Raw genomic sequence first — 20,971 nt, forward strand, 5'->3', positions numbered from 1 at the left:
CACTCCTCCATAATTATTGTCCCAGCTCCCGGTCCAGCTCTTTGATTTATGTCTAAGCTATCTTAATTTTGATTTTTTTATATCATCTCTACCACATTCTGACTATCCACCACATCAGTTTTTTTGCGTCCCGTAATATTAGTTTGATCTCCACCATTATTTATTTGTACCTAGTGCTCTATTTGTTGCTTTTATCTTTTTCTTACTTCTGGATGGAATTGCATACGAGTTGCATCCCGCGGTAAAATTTCAATCCGGGTTACTCTGAGGGTCGTATATGAATTGCGTCTCAAAGAACTTCCAATAAAGATTGTACTAAATACTTTTTTAAACTAATTATATTTTCCAGAGTTATCTATATATAAATATTGAATTCTGGTTGATATGATTTCAGCCCTTATGTTGATCTGAAAATTTCTTAATCGCATTGACCTTAATGGCGTCGACAAGAAATATCAGTTTCTTGCTCTTTTTTTTGATCTTTTTGAAATTTTTCAAAAATACCAGCAAATTTCAAAGGAATTGGTCGGGTAGAACTTAAGATTTCATGACAACCACTTCAAAAAAAGTATTTCCCAGAAAAACGTTTTAAAGTTTGAGAAACAATTCCAGTAGAATAACTCGTTCCATTCGGCCGGTTTAGACGCTACGTCACAAAATCTACTGTATCGCCGGAAATATCCAGCTTGTAACTCAAATGTTGACATTAAATATTATAAAAGCCTCATCCATAAACAAAGAAAGAATAATTCAAAAAAGTAGAGTGATTGTACTCATAGAATCAGAGACATATGACATATTTAAATTGAGGCATAGGAATTATCACATATAAAAACCGACATTACTCACGAGATACCCCTGTAAATGAGAGTAAGTAGCAGTGTAGATTAGTGGAGAATAATGTCTAACAATTTTTTTATGGCATTATTTTCAGGGTATGATAAATACTATGGTTAATATTTTTCTTTCGATTCTGAATGTAATCCGAGTATTTGAAAAATATTAATGGCAATAGTGACGTTTTGTATTCCCTACAGAGTGAGTTATGTATGGAACGCTTCAATGATCTCGGAATCGTCTTGTACGATTTTCATAAATTTTCTACGCAAGAGTCTTGTGATACGGCCGATACTATGGTGTTGTTGTTGTTAGATCTTTCCTTTTTCCGGCAAAATAATGAACTTTGTTATTTCAGATGGATCACCAAATATATTTTTCGGTTTTCGACATCCTTAAGAAATTATTTTTCATGTAATATTCCCTATACCTAAAGCCATAATTTCTGAGTTATAGCTACATATACAGTATCTCCACCAAAAATACAATAAATATTGTACATTTAGATTGCTACGATTGAATAAACTTGTTTAATTTGAATATTTTTGATAATTTATGTGCTAATACAAATCTCCTAACAAGTTCTAGTGTCAGTAAGTTAGTAAAAAAAAAAACTGGATCAGTAAAATATTTATCCAAATCATGGCGCAGAAAACCTACAACTACTGAAGATAAATCTTTGAATGTTTGTGTCATGTTAGAAGTAGATCCACATTTGTGAAGTAGAAAAATTACGAATTTTAGGAAACACACAGTAACGTTGATTACAGCAGATGCACAAAATGTCTATAGAACAACTATAAAATTTTAATGACAAGCTGTATAGTTGTTCACTGCTCTACCTTCATATTATTCATATAAATATAACTACACGCATTTTATTTTAATTAGATATGACAAGTTGAAATCCTATAGAAAAAAATATTGTTGAATTATAACCCTTCTATATTAGATAAATAAGCTATGAGAGCATTATCCAGGATATGTATGAGGACCTTGGCTCTTTATAGGCCATAAATTCATTATCATCCCTTTTCAAAGATACAATTGTTATCTTGGCAATTTTCAACGTTTTGATGGAGGGAACAAAATCGATTGACACCAGATTTCGGAAAGGAATCAGCAGGAGGCCATGAACTAATGGCTTACAAATACCGTCCGAAGCTATTGTAACATTTATCAAATGGGATTCCTGAGCTTAAATAACTTCTTAAATTGACTGAAAATTGTTCTAATTACTCCAAGTAATCTTATTCGTACGAAAAGGTGATTAGAAAAATGATTTTTTGATTTGATTATAATTTTCTGATATTTTAATGAAAAAATGCAATGAAAACATTAGGAATATGTTTACATAATACATTATCAATATAATATTGTTCTATATTTTATGAAAAAGATTCACATCCCTTTGAAATAGAAGCACGAGAGAGATTTGCGTCATTCAGGATGTCTTTCTAATTGGTCTTGAACTGGAACTGGAATCTTTGGGGAAGCAAATTTGTGACATATGTGTTTTATCATCAAATTGGAACTACAGCTGGTGCAAATGAGTCTGGCGGTAGAAGACATTAGAAAACAATGGCTGAGTCTTGAGTGGCCGATTCTTATCCTTTTCGTCCTGGTCAAATCTTGCCTAGAGAGGCCCTCGAAATTACTTGTTTAAGGGTGATGTATAGAGTGTAAGGAAGTGGTCAAGTTTTGCTGCCACGTTATTCTGGTTTTTTCTTTTAAAGTGAGATTATAAGTCCTTATGAATAGTTATGTTGTCGGTAATGGTATGAGTTAAAGCACTTTTTGCTTGTCGGTCTCTTAATTCGTTACCTACGATTCCTATGTGGGAAGATAACCAGATGATAGCAACTAGTAGATAGAGATTGGTAGAAGTCATGTATAGATGATTGGCCAATAGGGTGATCGATAAATATATTTTTAATGGATGGATGAAGTTGAAGTGAGTCTGTACTTATTGCAATCTGCTTATAAGGAGGGGTGATGAAATTCATAACTTGTAGAATGCTGAATAGTTCACCTATAGGAACGTAGTAAGTTGGTGGAATTAGAGGATGATTGGATTGGAAATTGTGACGTTGTAACTGCCCAGCCTTCTTCTGTTTAATTCTTGGAAGCATCCGAATATAAAATTAGATCATATTTGCTACTAGTAGTCATTTTCTATTTCTTCTTTGGGTGTTGAGTGTTTGTCGTATCTCGTCAAGGATGTACTGAATTTAGGAAGGTCAACAGTCCATAGTGGGATAGTGGCAGTAGGAAAAGGGCTTGTTTGTGAAAGGTCTGTGCCGTTGAGAAGCTGTGATAAAATGAATGGGATGGGTTTTATTGGAGGAATGGTTGATTGATGGTGTAAATTTTTAGTAGTAGTTATAGAGGGTAGAAAGGGCTGAAGGGATTAGATGATACAGAGGCAGCATAAGAAAGAAATAGTTGCTGTCGTCGGATCCAAAGTGGAGTCTCATTAGCATAGTTAAGGTTTTCTAAAGGTATAGATCGAAAAGCACCTAAACAAAGCTGTATTATGCACTAAGTTTAAAAGGTCAAAGCTAGATATGGAGGCAGAGATATATATGTGGCAACCATAATCTAATTTTGAGCGAATTAGGGCTCTATATATTTTGAGATTAGAATTTTCAAGAGCACCTCAATGGTAATGTGAGAGGATTTTGATAATATTTAATAGTTTGTTGCATTTGCCATTGATTTGCATAATATGTTGTTCCAAGTAAGTCAGAGTCGGAAGTTAGGCCGAAAATTTGACACTAATCCACAACGAGGAGGGAGATGTTGTTAATAAATACACAGAGGGATATTGTCGAGGGTCGGCTGCTAAATTTAATAATTTTGGATTTTGTTGCGGATAGATTTAGTCGTAGAGGCTTGTATTTTTGTTTAGGGTACTTACTGGTGTTTGAATTAGACTAGTAGTAGTTGATATGCAAGAGCCATGGCTAAAAATTATTAGATCATCTGTATATAAAGCATATTTGATGAAGGAAACGAGACCAGAGGAGAGATCGTTGATAGCTCCATCAAATTAAGTGGGGCTTAAAACAGACCCTTGGGGGACACCGTCATATATTTATTTATTTACCAGAGTAACATTACATTACATTACAAAGTAATACAAAATCACAAAGTAATCCGACAGAGGAAAACGAGTTTCCTGTTCGCCAGTTTGGAGACGCGAGACAAGCATGGCAAGACCCTCCTGGCCATGTTTGTTCCCCTTACAACTAACTTAAAACTAATACAACCTGTTTTGTATAATGTAACAGTATATAAAAATTTTCAATACAATAATACTTATTTTAATCAACGTCGGTATAATTCCTGTTTAGTTTAATAGACTTAGATCATCTGTTAATATCTTTAACAGGATCAAGTCTTTTCTTAATATATAGATATTTTCGAAATATAATACCCATAAGTTAAAACTAAAACCCAGTTCTTTAACTTTACCCATTTAATCTATCTTTTACAATCAATAATCTATATCTTTGAGATCGTTCTTCTGGCTTTATTAGCTATTACATATATATATTTTCAATAATCCAATCTTTTAATTTTTTGTGAGAAACTTTCATACTTATATCTAGTTCTTTTGGCAACATATTAAATATATTTATTGCTTTAATTTTATTATTTTTATTACTTACAGTTTTGTATGTTTTTGGAAGCTATATTAATTTACGTCTTGTAGTACTGCTCGAGTTTAAGTATATATTTTTTAATACGTTATAATGATACTTGAGATTTTCTAGTGCAAACATTTGTGTAAGATTTATTGGTTTGTTTTGTGGAAAAGAATTTTTATTTATTATTTTAAGTATCCTATTTTGAAGATTAAAAATATGTTTCACCATGTATCATTAAAACAGTAGATTCCATGAATATTTTACTTCAAAATTAGGTGAAATTTTGTTTATATCGCACCCAAGTAGCACAACTAGTTTTATTAACGGAAAATAACCGTTTACATAACAATTTTCGGAAGCTGGATGGTGCTCGAAATAGTTATAAACACGTTTATATATTATTTAATTGGCTCTTATTCTTTTGAATAGGACCACCATTTCACTACACCGTTTTATTAGTCAAAACATTCATAAAGAACAATTATATAGAGCTGCTGTAGCACCACAAAAGAACTTTTTCTAGCTATTATAAAACAAATTTATTAATATTTTGTCATTTTCGCAAGCCACTACTCAGTACTTATTCTACAGGATACTACAAAAAAGGTAATTCCTTCTCTAGGATAGATATAAAACTTAAAAATAATTGGGGTTTGCTTCCAATTTTTATTTTTGAGGTTTGGCGCTGCTGGAACCAAGAATAATTTTAGATTTTCTAAAAAGTCATGCAATTTTTCTATACAAGGTGTTTCGAAAAAAGGTGATACCGTCACTAGGATAGATAGAAAACTGAAAAATATTTGGGGTTTGCTCAGTAAAAAATTTTCGTAACGCCATCCGTATTGAAGAAAAAGAACGTTGAAGAATTATACACATTTTTTACGATTTTGCCGCAACTACTGGCAAAATTGTATCGAAATTTTATACGAATATGTTATGGAAGCTGATACATCCAATGAATTTCTTTTTATATTTGACTCTCATAGAGGACACTAATTACACGGTGCGTACCAAGTAGTATTGAACATAACTTTTTCAATATTACATTCATTAAGTAAAATTTCAAGTAAACATTTTACTTATTTTATTTTACACCAAAAAGGTACTCTTGATAAAACTCAATGTTATCAACAGTTTGAAGTAATAATCTATGCTGGTATGAAGTAATGATAAATGTATTGATTAAACAAAAAATCAAAAAAAGAAAATTTAGAAAAGGCTAATAACGAAACCGAATTCAATTAGAGTAGGTGTTCAAAATTCCATTTTTTCTAAAGAATGTTGAATTATGTTTTTCTATTCTTGAGGTGAATTTACCTCCGTAGCATAACTTTTTCTTCAAGATACGACAGTGTAATCCAAGGGATTGAAATCGCATGACCCAGAAGGCCAATAAATCGGAGCTTCTGCACCTCTACCAATCCATCGATACAGAAAATGGAGCTCCATCACGAATACGAGGATATATTGAAAAATTCTTAGCCTACTATAGAACCAAAAAAAATGTCAATGTCGAAATATTTTATTACTCAACATATTTTCCTCTTAATTGAATACATTTATTACAGCGAACCTGCAACGTCTCAAGACCTTCCAAAAAAATGTTTCTTTTTGCTCTGCAATCCAGATCTCCACAGCTTTTATTACCTCCTCGTTGGAAGAAAATTTACGACTTTTTAAACTTTTTTTCAGTTAAGGAAAGAGATGATAGTCGGACGGAGCCAAATCTGGTGAATAAGGGGGGTGTAATTCACACACTAAATCACGAATTTTTTGCATGGCGGTCGTATGAAATTTTCAGTGCTTCAAATATTCAGGTTTTAGCCCAATTCGATGGTCTGATATAATTATGTCATCAACTGCATCGATTTTTCGGGGACTGACACAGAAACCGGCCTTCCCGTCGCATACGAAGGACATTGATCACCAAGGGTATTAAGCATATCTTCCTAAATCTGCTTACCTCTTAACCCTTTTAAATACAGGTGCTTGATGATGGCTCAATACTCCAATTTTTTGATTTTTGCAATTTCGGTGAACATCTTTTTTCTTTTAATTTATTGCGTAACTCTGGTTTACTTTTTTGACGTCAAACTTTGCATTGACACTTCTAATAAGTTATTGTTCGTTGCTATGGTAACGCAATATATTCTGGTCTAGGCTAACTAGATATCAATACATCCTCGTAAAACATAGAGATCTTCGCTCGTTTAGCGTGAAAAGAATGCATTTTGGATTGAGGATATCCTTTCTTATCATGTTTAACAAAAATCCAATCTAACCGATAGATCGTCTGGCAAGAGCTCTTGGACTGTAATGAAAACCTTCAAAAGCTTCTGTGTATAAACAATGCGAACAATAGTACTTGTGGATATATTAAATAACTTTTTTGTCTTGAAGCTTCTAAAAAACAAAAATAAATAGGTTCTATGAAAGCTTGAAAATCTGGTAGAATAAACTATTATGAAACATACATCGATCACTGAAAGGTGTAATAAGCTAATACTTACTCCAAATTACCCTCAAAAACCAATAATATTTTTTTTACATGATATATATATAAATCAACTCGGTAATGAAAGAGAAAGATGTGTGTTACTTGGGCTCTTTATTTAAAATGTAGGAAAAAATATATAATTTGGTGGTACTGGTATTTAAGTATTATTCAAAAAGTAGATGCTTATGATGACAAAGTTGAAAAAGTACATATTCACTTTCTATTAATTAGCTACTGAATAAATTTAAAATTTATTGTCATGGATACTAACGATGTAATTCAATTAAAATTATTGAAAAATGGTTGTCATATGTGAAAAAACTGGAGTGCATAGTAAACTTACACCATTTTGCAGATATAACTATTATTTGATAAATTTTAGTATGTTGTATCCATGGCAATGACTTTTAAGTTTACTCAATACCGGATTTGTCAGCTAATCAACTGACAGTCACAGATTCTATATGACTAGCTTCACTTTACAATTCTGTACATATATGTTTACAAATTAGTTTGTCATCATCATTAATTTTTTCATTGGATCAATAATGGCTATCAAAAGCGGGAAAGTATGCGAAATTTCAGGTTGATTAAAAATATTTGATTCGAAACTTCATTGAAATAAACAAAGAGAGTAAGTTGAATAAAAGATGGTAAATTTAATAGGTCCTCTAGAAAGTAGAAAGCTACTAATGCTAGACTAACAGTGAAAAATTAGATATATTGAAAGAATTGTATTCACAGATACTCAAAGAAGAAGAAGAAGTCACTATAGACAGTAATTGAAGCAATTGATGCAGTATGCAATCTTAAAAACAAATCAAAAAATAAAATTCAAGATTAAAACAACAAATTCGCTAGACACATACGGAAACAAAGGAATGTAATTCTCTACAAAAACCAAGGAGTAATGGTAAATCAGTTATAGAGAATAATGCAAACAATGAAAAAAGTCTACAGTCACATTATTGGAAAAAGGAAACACAAAGAAAGAAAAGATTCGGAGTTAACAGAGCGAATAAATCAATGAAAGTAAATTCTCAAACAAAACAACATTCTATTGTAACTAAAGTTAAGATAGAAACGTATGATGCGATAACAGTATCGACAATAATCTATAAAAATATAAATTCGACAAAATGAAGTAGAATAAATTTTCCTTTCTTTCTTATTCCACATGGAAAAATACCTGCTACAACCCTGGGAGATTCAATCACCTAAAAATCATTTATCATTCCATTTTTGCTTCAGTAATAAAAAGTTTCCATCTTTTATATGGGATTTCAATTATCACCTGCTCAAACTCATCTATCATCGTCTACTTAATGAAATTATAATATTTTTAATTTGTTCCAGCGTCTGAGCAATGATTTGAAGCCATCGTTGTCGCCCTTGAATGATTCAGAATTGGCAGAAAATTTAGGTCCTCCAGATTCCCATGAAGCCATGAACAACCGAGAAATCTATTCCATTCCCGTGAACATCCGAGAGAAAAGGAGCTTCGAATTTTTGATGGGTTTAATCAATAATAATTCTAAATTTGAAGTTACCAAAGTAGACCCTGAAAGCACTACGGAAAAACCGGCGGTAAGTTTGTTAATGTGAAAAGAATCATTTTTTAGATACTGACTAAAATATAAAAATTGTAGAAATTCTTATGAATTTATTCAGCTTTCACATAATATGAGAAAAACTGTTTGGTTCCCTAGCGACTATGATGATTACACAATGGATATTGAGGTGAAATTACACTAACTACGTTATCGACAAAAAGATTTCATCTACTTATTAATAGTCTAATAACTTTATACATCACAGCATGCGTCAAATCCGGTAGCTCTAATTTTTTGCAGACTTGTTTATAACGTTGAATTTAATTGAATTGAATAATTCAAGTTTGAGACGTCGAGCGCCGAACGCAACTTTGTCAAGAATCGAATAAAACTACTAAAAATCGGATTTTTTCAAATTTTGGAGATTAAAACCCTAAAAGACTAGTATTTGAAACAACATTCCCAATACGTTTTGAAGTAAACTAAATTTGCTACAATATGATATCGAAATTGTCTCTGTAGACCCGATAGTTTCTGAGATTAACCCTTTCAAATTTTATATTTTTTTTTCGAGCTATGCCTTTTTTTGCAATTCTGTCTCTGATTGAATTTTGACTCTGATTATACTAACGACGGATTGTACATCAATGATGAGATGTTAACAAAGAAAATGAGAAGTGAGAACAATAGTGTTTAAGAGTGAGGAATGAACTAGCAAGAGAATGAAATAAGCAATTCAAAGAGGAAGAAGAGAAATGTAGAAGAATTGATAAATTCTTGTTTATACAATGAAACACATGATTTAAAAATAAAGGTCAGTTTTTATATTTTTTTTGCAAAAAAAACGATAAAATGATATCGTCTATTATTTATTAAGCTACGAATGAAAAGATAAGTACAACAAAAGTTAATAAAACCATTTGTTAGGAAATTGAGTGATATTCAAAATTAAAAAATTCAAATAATTTAACTCTCTTGAGGCTCGTCCATATCTGTTCAACGTATTGGGATGGCATACACCATCAGGAGATGGTGATGAATCGTCGACGTTGTGCCTTCAAGTAATTCTTCATATCGACATTGGACAGATGGTCTTCTGGGATATCTACTAGTACAACATCAAATATATTGTCACAAGAGCACCAGCTGCAGTGCCTACTTTCCAGTAGCTGCAGACGTTGTCACAACCCTCCATGTAGCTTCAAAAAATCATCTGCAAGAGGTGTTGTGGGATTGCATATCTGGTCATCATTTTGAGGTTGAGGTCTTGTGATGGGGATATCCACATCCAGGAAATAAAGGGTTCAATGTTACTCCCAGCTATGCTTTCACATGTAAGAAGATTATACATGTGAATAAAAAATGATGAGTAATATATAATTGATGTACCTGACTGTTTGTCGCCAAAGAGTGAAATCGAGCAGTCTCGTGTAGGAGGTAACCAAAAAATCAAAACTACCAGATTTGTCGCATACCTAGTATTTTCTAGTTCTTGAACAAATTTTAACTCAATAAAAATACCGGAAAAGTTAATTATAATGGCGAGACTCTCTTTCAGTTTTATTGTCGATAGCACGTTTATGTTGTGTTTGGTGCATGATACACTCGTGATTGAAAAGACAAAGCAATTAAAAGAGCGGCTTGAATTAGTAGAAGACTATCCACGTGAATGAAATCCAGTTACCAGTCGTACATTTCATTTATGCATCTTTCCCACATTTGACTAACGACTAACCATTTGAGCGTTGTCAAGTGAATTGAAAATCAATAAGAGGATATAAATATGCGAAAGTTTTACGCAACGCTTGTACCGCATTCAGAGTATCGGTAGAAGTTGGATGAATCAGGTAATCACTCAAGATGAAAACTATATTTTTATTTATGACCACGACATCCGTACAGCAGTGGGAACCAAGGCATTTAAACGATGGAGAGCTCACTCTATAGTCGCGATAATCTTCCCTGCGACTGTTTTTATTACTTAAAATAAAGTCATACCTCGTAACTTTTCACGGTAGAGTAAACTGGGTCAAAAAAATTGACACCATGATTCTACGCCCGTTAACTTCAGACGATTACCAAGAATATTTTAAATTGACGGTGAAACGTTGAAATTTTTGTGTAAAGTGGAATGGATGAAGTCGATGGGAAATTTTTTTTATAAACTATTTGCTTGTTCTTGTATTGATGAATTCTCGGTATTTAATGGGCACACCACAAATAACATAAATTAATTCAAATAATTTTGGTTGCTAGAATTATCAACAAAATAAAACTTAGGTTAATGAATTACTTTTTTGGTTAATTACACAAAATATGTTTCCATCTTCTGGAATACACTTGTGTCGTTGAATAAATTGTTATCCATTGAAACGATTAACTGTACGTGAATTCTCAATACTCATATACTTTGAGTCTAAGTATAGAATGGCTCAATTATCTCGGAAGCGGCTTGTAAGGGTTTAGAGGTGCGGCCGATATAATAGTGATATTTACATTGTTGGGAAGTGTTTCGAGTAAAAGCTACGTTTGCATTAATACATTGGGAATAATACATTAAGATCACTATGAATTAAACTGAATTACTAGCTCACTCGGCAAATGTTGTTTTGCCATATAAATTGTATCTAGGAAATATTTTTTTAGCTAAATAGAAATAACTCACTTACTATAAGTGTGTGAAGATGTACTTATAATCGAAATGTAGACATTGTAGTCAATGGAATGGGCTTTATTTAGGAAAATATATTATTTTTAGTAAAGTAACGAATATATTTAGAATTGAAATTCTTCATAGCTATCCAAATATTAGAAGTAATTATTTATATTTTTACTATTAATTATGCGAGAACATATAGTTCTCCAATAACCACTTTAGAATGAGCGTAATATTCAACGTCAGGCTCATACTGATATGCTAGTCGAAGAAATAAATCTGATATAAATGATCTAAGAACATGTTGGCGTTAGTCAATTCGTCGACGTCATGCTCTTATATATTTCATGACTCTATATTTGATTGTTGAATGACTGAAATTGGTCCCTTCGCGTGTTGCTGGCATTGCTGACATGTAAACATTTCTGTTTTGAGTTGAAACTATTTTCAAAAAATGTTAAATACAATATGTACAGATACGATAATGGCCGATAATAGCCGTTGCTGACGGCACACTCAAAACATGTGTTTATTTATATGATAGTAAAAACTGAGTTTCTAATTATTAATGAATTTTGGATAAAATATTATTGCACCGGAAATTAATGATAAATTTACGATGAGAGTGAAAGTAACATAAGAATTGCACAGAAAAATCAAAATGATACGTATTACAGTCACCGCTATACAATCGATACACAATTAAAACGAAAAGTAATAATAATATTTGATCAGTGATCGGTCGGCGAGAATAAATAGAATATCAAATTGAATTGAAAAAAAAAACATAATTATAAATACTGAATAAGAATTTATCGTGTCATAATTATAATATTGAATTACCATCACGCAACCCTTTTCTAGATAAAATAAAATGAGTGAAAATTGTGTATAAAAAATAAATGTTGGCCGATACCGATACTTCTTATGCATATAAAATTTCATAAAAATCGCTCAAGCCGTTTCGAAGGAGTATGGTAACATTGTGACACAAAAAATTTATATATTTCTCCCGTTTTTGCAACATTTTTCATTGATTCTTCGCTCCTATCGGTCGCAGTATGATGTTATATAGCTCTAAGCCTTCCTCGACAAGTGGTTTATCCAACACAAAAATAATTTTTCAATTCGAACGAGTAGCTCCTGAGATTAGCGCGTTCAAACAAACTCAACTTTATAATATTAGTATATAGATTTAGATTTCAATAGAAATCGCATGGTCAACTGTCAATAAAACTAACGAAACTGCTGCACTACAATATTTTTTCAAATCATGCCATAGAAAACTCCAGCAGCTGAAAACAAATTTTCAGATGTTTATTTTACTCAAAAGAATGTCTACAATTGAGTATTGAGCAAATGCTCAACGTAATATCTCTGCTTACTTCAATTCAAAAATCCATGCGGTTTTTTAAATTTCCCGATACATTTCAAACCGTTGAATTATTTCTCATTATTAACGAAGTTTTATGGCTCTACATGAAATATTTATGAATGTAGAGTAGCCGTATCTGGTAAACACTATATTTGGATTTTACCTCATCTGACGCGGAAAGTGAAGTAAAGCATTCAAATAAGTATCGTTCTTTCGAATATTTTTATTATCTCGAAATTCTGAACAATGAAAGTTCAAAATTATAATTGAGATTACTTACTTGTTTTTGAAAATAGCGGAGCTCACTCAGATATTTATCAATAAACTCAAATAAGCGAGTTATTCCAGATTCCTTTCAAGAAAACAGAAATAATTATTCTGACTCTTATATTATGCCAACTTCTACTGTAATCTTTCGTGGATATTATTTTTGGGATTCTCTCTTTCTACGAAGATTGTTACGTGACAGGTATCTATATCGCTCAATATTGCCATTGTCACTGTGTCAGCAAATATGGAAATCAACATCTGTCAACTCTACAAAAAACTTTCTTTTGAATGGATATAATTTATTATAATGTGAAATTAATAATTTCGATTAGGATATAAATCGATGAAGATGTTTCTTTTAATTATTATCCTATTGTCCATTCTATTAACTATTATTAAATTAGGAGTAATTTGAGAATTATTATTGATTACTGATATATTAAGAATTGAGAAAAAAATACTCATAGAGAGAGGATAGTCAGGAGTGTCATCTTGGAGCTTATTAACTTTTTTCGGATTCTCTGAAGGAATTTTGAACCTTTTCTCTGTTTATGGACCAAAATTTCTTTGGTTGAAGAAGAAATATCTGGTTGTTTTTAACTTCTTTCCGACACGGTCACTTTATTCCTTAATCGAAAATGTACGCGAATGGGATATTTTCATATAGTCGCAGCGCCTACAAAATAACGATTGATTTCATATTGAAACATGAAACAATTAAAAGTGAAGAATAATGCGGCGTGAAATCAAATGAAATATAATGATTGTTTTGTTAATAATGTTGTATATCCTGGACAAATACTTTAATGCAACTAACGTGAAAATGAATTTTCTTACAGCTGTAGTTTAGAATCCTTGTTATTGTCATTTCTGTTGGGATACAAATTATCGAGGATTTCTAAAATTGAAACAACATCAAACAAACAAATTTATAGAGATAAGCCATGAAAATTGAGACGTGTCATATTTAAAATTTACTCCGTAAATTTGTCATTAACTAATAGATCAAGAAAGTATTTTCAGAATAATTGTAGTAAATTTTACATTCAGTCAAAATGCATTGATGAAAACATCATATTGTTTTCAGAAAAAATATAATGGAAATAGGACCTAATTGCTCTCACAAACAAAACAATGGTCTATTATATTTTTAACAATTAAAAAACAAGGCATGTTATTCATATCATGAAATTCTTTTTAATATAGTGTGTACTGCAGAAAACTAAGAAATATATTCTGCAACAAATAATGTGAATTTAAAAAAGGTTTGTGATATTTGTTTAATAAATTCAATAAATTTTCATTTCGAAAACTGTTTAAGTTACAATTACAATTAAATTACAATTTTCTTAGGATAATTTGATTTAAAAAAAAGAGTGGGGATGTGGATTCTGAACTCTGGCTTCATTATTATTTACTCGCCACTTTCTCCTTCAATAAATTGGCTATTTGTTCTACCTTGGTACGTTTATTCAACAACTTAATAATTTTCTGTTGGGTATATATGAAAAAAATTTGATGAAGTGTTTTAACCATTTCAAAACATCGGGATGTCTGACTGGTTACTCTATTGTACTTGCTCTTTTAACCCATTTATCTTAAAAAACTTTATTTAAGTAATTTCGAACATCAACACCGAAACCTACTTTAATCATTTTAACAACTGCATCTATTATTGCTGAAACTATTTCATTTCCTAACAAATCCAAATACTTCAATTTGCTTCCTACAAAGTACGTTCCAATAAGAGTGGAGTCGATAATACCCAATGAAATAATAATTTTGGAATGTCTTTATGTTAAAGGTTCTTGCATTCATCACAATTGTGGCGATTGACTATAATTGAAATAAAATATTCTCCTTTCAAAGTGAGAAACTGCACCTAACTTCTTTATTATGGTTTCACAGAGTCATAATACTTTGTAAGGATGTAAGTTCTTTTTAATATTGTTACAGACGGATCCTACATAATCATTATGTTATAATGCAGTTTTTCTAAACCATACATAATATCTTACGATATTGGTTGACCAATTTTAGGGCGATTACAATTAGATCCACTTCTTCAAAACGGTTAGACTTACGGTGCAGCCTGTTTACTTCGTATCTACTTATGCAGATGAACTGAATTATTCGTCAATTTTTTTATTTAAACTTAATGTGCATAGACAACGCTAGTCATTGGCATGGAAACAACGACAAATTAAATAAAGGATTGTCACAAAAACTTTTTTATATATAAATGACATGAATTAAATTTTCTGATATGGCTTGATATCTTTAAGTGAAAGTGATTTTTGTGAGGTAGTTAAGTGCATCCTTAAGGTTAGGTTTTTGATTAAACTGATTGTATGCGCAATAGTTTTGTCTACAGTAGATGAGAGTTTTCTTTATGAATCGTGACAATTTTGGTAAATACGACGACTCTCTGATGACATCAAATATCGGAGTCTTCTTATTGTCACAGCTTCAGCCTTACTTAAAAATTTAGGACGTGGTAAGAAGTAGATGAATAGATAATATTTCAAAGTTAACTAATTAACTGTTTCAGAACAATTCAAATCGATTATTCAATTTAAAATAAAATGGGTTTCTCATATGAAACAAAGATATATTTTCAAGTCAACATTTTGTATTACTTCTAACATAACAATGAAATGATTAATAGATTGCAAACATTTTGTTTTTTTTTTCACAGTTTTTCAGTCAATGTTCTACTAATAGGTAATGCATTAAACAGGAAATAGAAGAAACTATAGTTAATGATATTTATCAATTTGATTTGGAATTCGAAGATTTGGAGTTATACGAATCAAACAAGGCTGACCTTTCTATAAAATGATGCATACCTATTCAATTACATTACATAACATTACAATAGATTACATTTTGATATATTCGAGCAAAAAGTTGTTACTATCGCGAATTAAAACTCAAATTTGGGATCAACATGAAAAAAAATGGAAAGTATGAAATTTGTTTCTAATTAATATGAACCATAATTTATTGAAACTGACTCAATTCACCATTTAATTTCAATTTATCTTCATAAACCAAAGTTGCCTATTTTTAACCTTATGAATTACTCACATTTTATCAAAACACCTAAATTCTGTATTTTTTTCATGACATTTATTATGATGTGTGTTAAAACTGGTGATTTATTTTGTTATTGCGAATTGAAAAATACGCACGAACAAAATAGAATCACTTATAACACAAATATCATATAATGTTTTTTGTACAACAGCCCTATTTTGATACGAGAGTGATACGATATGCATGTACCAATTTCCTTTTCGGGTGTAAATTGAAAACGACAGAAGGACACTTCAGTGAACCACACATGAACAAGTTGAACAGATATAAACGAGGCACTAGATGAGAAATTCTTAATGATTACGGCTGTATCTATTTGTGGATTAGTTGGAGTCTGTCGGCGTGAAAAATTGTGTAATTCATCAGTAGAAGATATAGGAATAACAAAGAAATTATTGTTTTGACAACTTCCAAACACAACAACGAAATTCAATCGTTATTTCTGTATTATTGGGAAGTATCTTGACAATTTTCGTAAGTACATCGCACTAAGTATTAAAAAATGGGCGAAATGATTAACCTGAAATGAACTTTAACGACTCACCTAAATTTAAATGAAAAATGCTCGGTTTCTGACAACTCGTAACTCTGTATTGAGTCGATTGATAAGATGTTACGGCATGGAATCAATAGTTTATCAATCACTTTTCATACTATTAAATTAATAATATTTCATAAGGAAAACAATAATAATCGAAGCAATAATTTTATTGCTTCTAGCTTCTAGCCTTTTCATATTAATTTAGATGATTTTTGAATTGCTTTGGGGAAAAATCTTTGATTATAAAAATTTCTCTATCCATCCATGTATATACTTCCAACAAGAGTATTCATTTAAAACTCATATTTCGAGCATTCTTTTTTATCAAATCCTCTTCTTATATACGATGCGATATAAGTCCCGACGATCGGTTGCGCCGGCCTATATTCAGACTCAAACGATTTTACGTTTGATTACTGAACTTGAGTTCAAACAAAATAATCCGGGAATGGGGATATTTGAAATAGACTAGAGAATCCTCCGGCTTTGATTCCAGATTTAACAGATCGATCCACATAAACCTTTCCAACCGTAAAGGTATGATATTTGACAGCAGAATGCTTGAAAAGGATATAGGGAAGGTAGTTATTTGGGTACCATTGTTAAAAAGGCTGATTTAGTATACTTGGAAAGTTATCTGCTCAATAACCTGTTTACTTATTATACAGTATTGGTGAATTATAAAACGTATTCTGTATAAATTGTCAGTTATCTAAAAAAGGTATTAGTTGAATTTAGATTAAAGTTCTACATTCAATAAAACATAGTACAATTTTAAATCAATGTGTCATTATTTATATACTTCTTTGGTAAAACAAAAATACATAAATGCATTTACTTATCGATGGGCGAGAATCGTCTTGGTCTTGCGATCTTAAATCTGCAAAAGAAGATGGACCACGATTGCAAGACTGAGACCAAGACCGATAATTGCATGAACTGTACAAGACCTAGTAGGCAATCCTAGGTATTTCTGCCTGTTTTAATTCCCTCAATTAGGCCTATGTCATATATTACACTATTATATCACAACAGGAAAAATAATAATAATATAACCTGAATGACACCCCAACATTTCCAGCATTCGATTTCACCCATTTTTTCTCATAGAGCTTCCTAGAAGGATGACTCCACCCAATACAGACCTATAATATGGAAAATATCAAGAATGCATAAAACAACATGTTGTGGACTCTGTGATACTTCTACAAGCACAGAAAGATCACCTGTGTATACAAACTGCTTCCATAGATTACAAAGAAGCATTTGGTAGAGTACCTCATTCCTAGCTTGTGAAGGTCTAGCATCTTTATACCAACAACGATGAAAGGATAGCGAGCAAATCGGTCCAAGCTCCATCAGTACTAACGAAATACCCTCTTTAAGCAATGAATCCCCTATCCACCATGCTCAATGATACAAAGTATGGTTTTAACATCAAAAAGAATAGAAACACGATCTGTACCATCTCCCATCTTCTCCAGGTGGATGATATCAAGTTATAGGCAGCGAATGAGCGACAAATCAAGCAGAGGTTAATAATATGCGGAAGGATAACGTTATTTTATATTATCTAGACCAGAAGAGAAGTTATTCTAAAGTTTATTTATTAAAATGGTTAATTTATCTTTTTTTACGAAATTATCTGAAAAACTCTTTTTATTTTGTTCACATTTTTTCACCAAGACTTATGAAAGAATTATCAGAAAAATCTTACTTATTTTGTTATAACTTATATATTCTTTATTTTCTCACTTTATCAATATATTTTCAGTTGTTTTTCTTATTTGTCCCTACATCCTCTATATCTATTAAGAAATAATGCGTAAGACTCCGCTGTTATTATTCAAAAAAGTCGATGGATTTTTTCATTTCAGGAGTGTAGTGGTAGATCCAGATATCATCGACAGGAATGAATCAACACATAAAAATCAGCTATTATTGGTAAAACTGAGATAAGAAAGTCTGGAATTTTGAATACGTTTTCGGTCCAAAGGTACCAAAAGCGGCATTGAAGGCGCGGATAGCTTACAGATGCATTATTATTCAATCAATATGTGGCAAATACGTTCGTTTGATATGTCGATACTCTCTTCTATGTTTCTAACTTCAATCCAACGCTGATACATACATTTGTATGTATGTATGTATGTATGTATGTATGTATGTATGTATGTATGTATGTATGTATGTATGTATGTATGTATGTATGTATGTATGTATGTATGTATGTATGTATGTATGTATGTATGTATGTATGTATGTATGTATGTATGTATGTATGTATGTATGTATGTATGTATGTATGTATGTATGTATGTATGTATGTATGTATGTATGTATGTATGTATGTATGTATGTATGTATGTATGTATGTATGTATGTATGTATGTATGTATGTATGTATGTATGTATGTATGTATGTATGTATGTATGTATGTATGTATGTATGTATGTATGTATGTATGTATGTATGTATGTATGTATGTATGTATGTATGTATGTATGTATGTATGTATGTATGTATGTATGTATGTATGTATGTATGTATGTATGTATGTATGTATGTATGTATGTATGTATGTATGTATGTATGTATGTATGTATGTATGTATGTATGTATGTATGTATGTATGTATGTATGTATGTATGTATGTATGTATGTATGTATGTATGTATGTATGTATGTATGTATGTATGTATGTATGTATGTATGTATGTATGTATGTATGTATGTATGTATGTATGTATGTATGTATGTATGTATGTATGTATGTATGTATGTATGTATGTATGTATGTATGTATGTATGTATGTATGTATGTATGTATGTATGTATGTATGTATGTATGTATGTATGTATGTATGTATGTATGTATGTATGTATGTATGTATGTATGTATGTATGTATGTATGTATGTATGTATGTATGTATGTATGTATGTATGTATGTATGTATGTATGTATGTATGTATGTATGTATGTATGTATGTATGTATGTATGTATGTATATATGTATGTATGTATGTATGTCTGCCAAAAGTTTACAATCGTAAATGATGGAGCAGAGTCTCCGTACACAATGTCTAACTCCTCTTTCATTTGCGTTGGCGTATTGTCTTTTAATAAGCTCGATACTCAATTTTTCAGAAAAATATTTACATCAATTCAATTACACAAGTGTCGAATATTAAGTAAGCATACAAAATGGCTGATATTTCCGTGGAAATCTGCCAACGCGTGCACAAATATATTAAAGTGCTGAAATCTTTAGGTCAAAAAGAGGGATTATCAATAATTGTAGGCAACAATATGCTCCTCATCGGGAAAGTATGTCTATATCCATATCTAGTTTTTAAACTAACTCCAGCATAAGTTATGTAGTGTATACAGAGCAAGCTAGAAAGTAAACTTTTAAATGGCTGCACTACTAATAATAATTTAACGACATTTAATATATTAAACTCTGGAAAAACATTTATCGAGCTAGTAGCCAAATAATTATTCTCGACGTACATCAAACCCAAGTTTTTTATCGATTTATTTAATTAGGTCAAAGTGTTTTAATGGTCTCGCTTATCAAGTTCACTATCAACGTAAAGCAACCAATAAAAATTTACGACCTTTTTTCTCAGCTCTATTCACAGTAGAACGTTAAGAATAAAACTTCAGAACACCGTTAAAAGCTTATGGACGGTTTAATTTGAATAACACGTTTGATGTACTGCTCACAAGAGAATATGAAAGAGATCTTATCTCTTTCATATGAATCATCAGAAATTTTATTAACGGCCGGCGTTTCGTGGTTTTTAGATACAGGCCAAAAGCCGGACTTTTTTTGTAAAAAAGGCACGGGAACAGGTATTTTTTTTGAATATGTTCTGAATATGTAAATCCAGGTGGTCGTCATAAGGGAGCTTCACTATGCGATATACAAAAAAAAGATGGCAAATATTATTATCTACAATAATGGTTTCTACAGTTTTTGTCTTACGATGCGCGATTCGCGAGATATTTAATAAAACGTGTTTTTCAAGATGGCGGCTGAAGTGAAGTCCCTCCATGACGCCCACTTGGATTTACATTCATGGGACACCCCCGAACATATTCAAGAAAAATACCTGTTCCCGTACGTTTTTTTCAGAACGTACTTTTTTGGTTGGGGCTCTTGGACTAACAGCGGTGATACTTTTTTGATATATACATGATCTTAATTAATTTTAAATAGAAATTTGTAGATTAGACATATTTACACACGAAACATCGAATCAGATCATATTTCATTTAGTGTGTTGATAAACTGTCTATCCAGTATTCATTTCATACTAATTCCTCATACTCACTGCTCGTTATTTGTAACGTTAGATGCTATTGTTAATACGATACGTGTTGTCTGAAAAGTTCCTGACCTAACATTTGTATCTATAATTATTTTTTTTATTCAATTAATGTGACTGTGCAGAATGGTTAGTTACTATTGTATTGTATTG

The 20,971-nt window shown here is 31.3% G+C and overlaps 1 protein-coding gene across 2 annotated transcripts in view; it reads left to right on the plus strand.

Annotated features, from left to right (window-relative positions):
• LOC130443621 (uncharacterized) overlaps positions 1-20,971 on the plus strand; it is a 257,601-nt gene that overhangs the window by 187,043 nt on the left and 49,587 nt on the right. For both annotated transcript variants that reach the window (XM_056778405.1, XM_056778406.1), the window contains one exon: positions 8,344-8,574. In XM_056778405.1, coding sequence (XP_056634383.1) covers positions 8,344-8,574 — 231 coding nt within the window. The remainder of the gene's footprint in view (positions 1-8,343; positions 8,575-20,971) is intronic.

This window comes from Diorhabda sublineata, chromosome 4 (assembly GCF_026230105.1).
Source record: "Diorhabda sublineata isolate icDioSubl1.1 chromosome 4, icDioSubl1.1, whole genome shotgun sequence".
Classification (NCBI taxonomy): Eukaryota; Metazoa; Arthropoda; class Insecta; order Coleoptera; family Chrysomelidae; genus Diorhabda; species Diorhabda sublineata.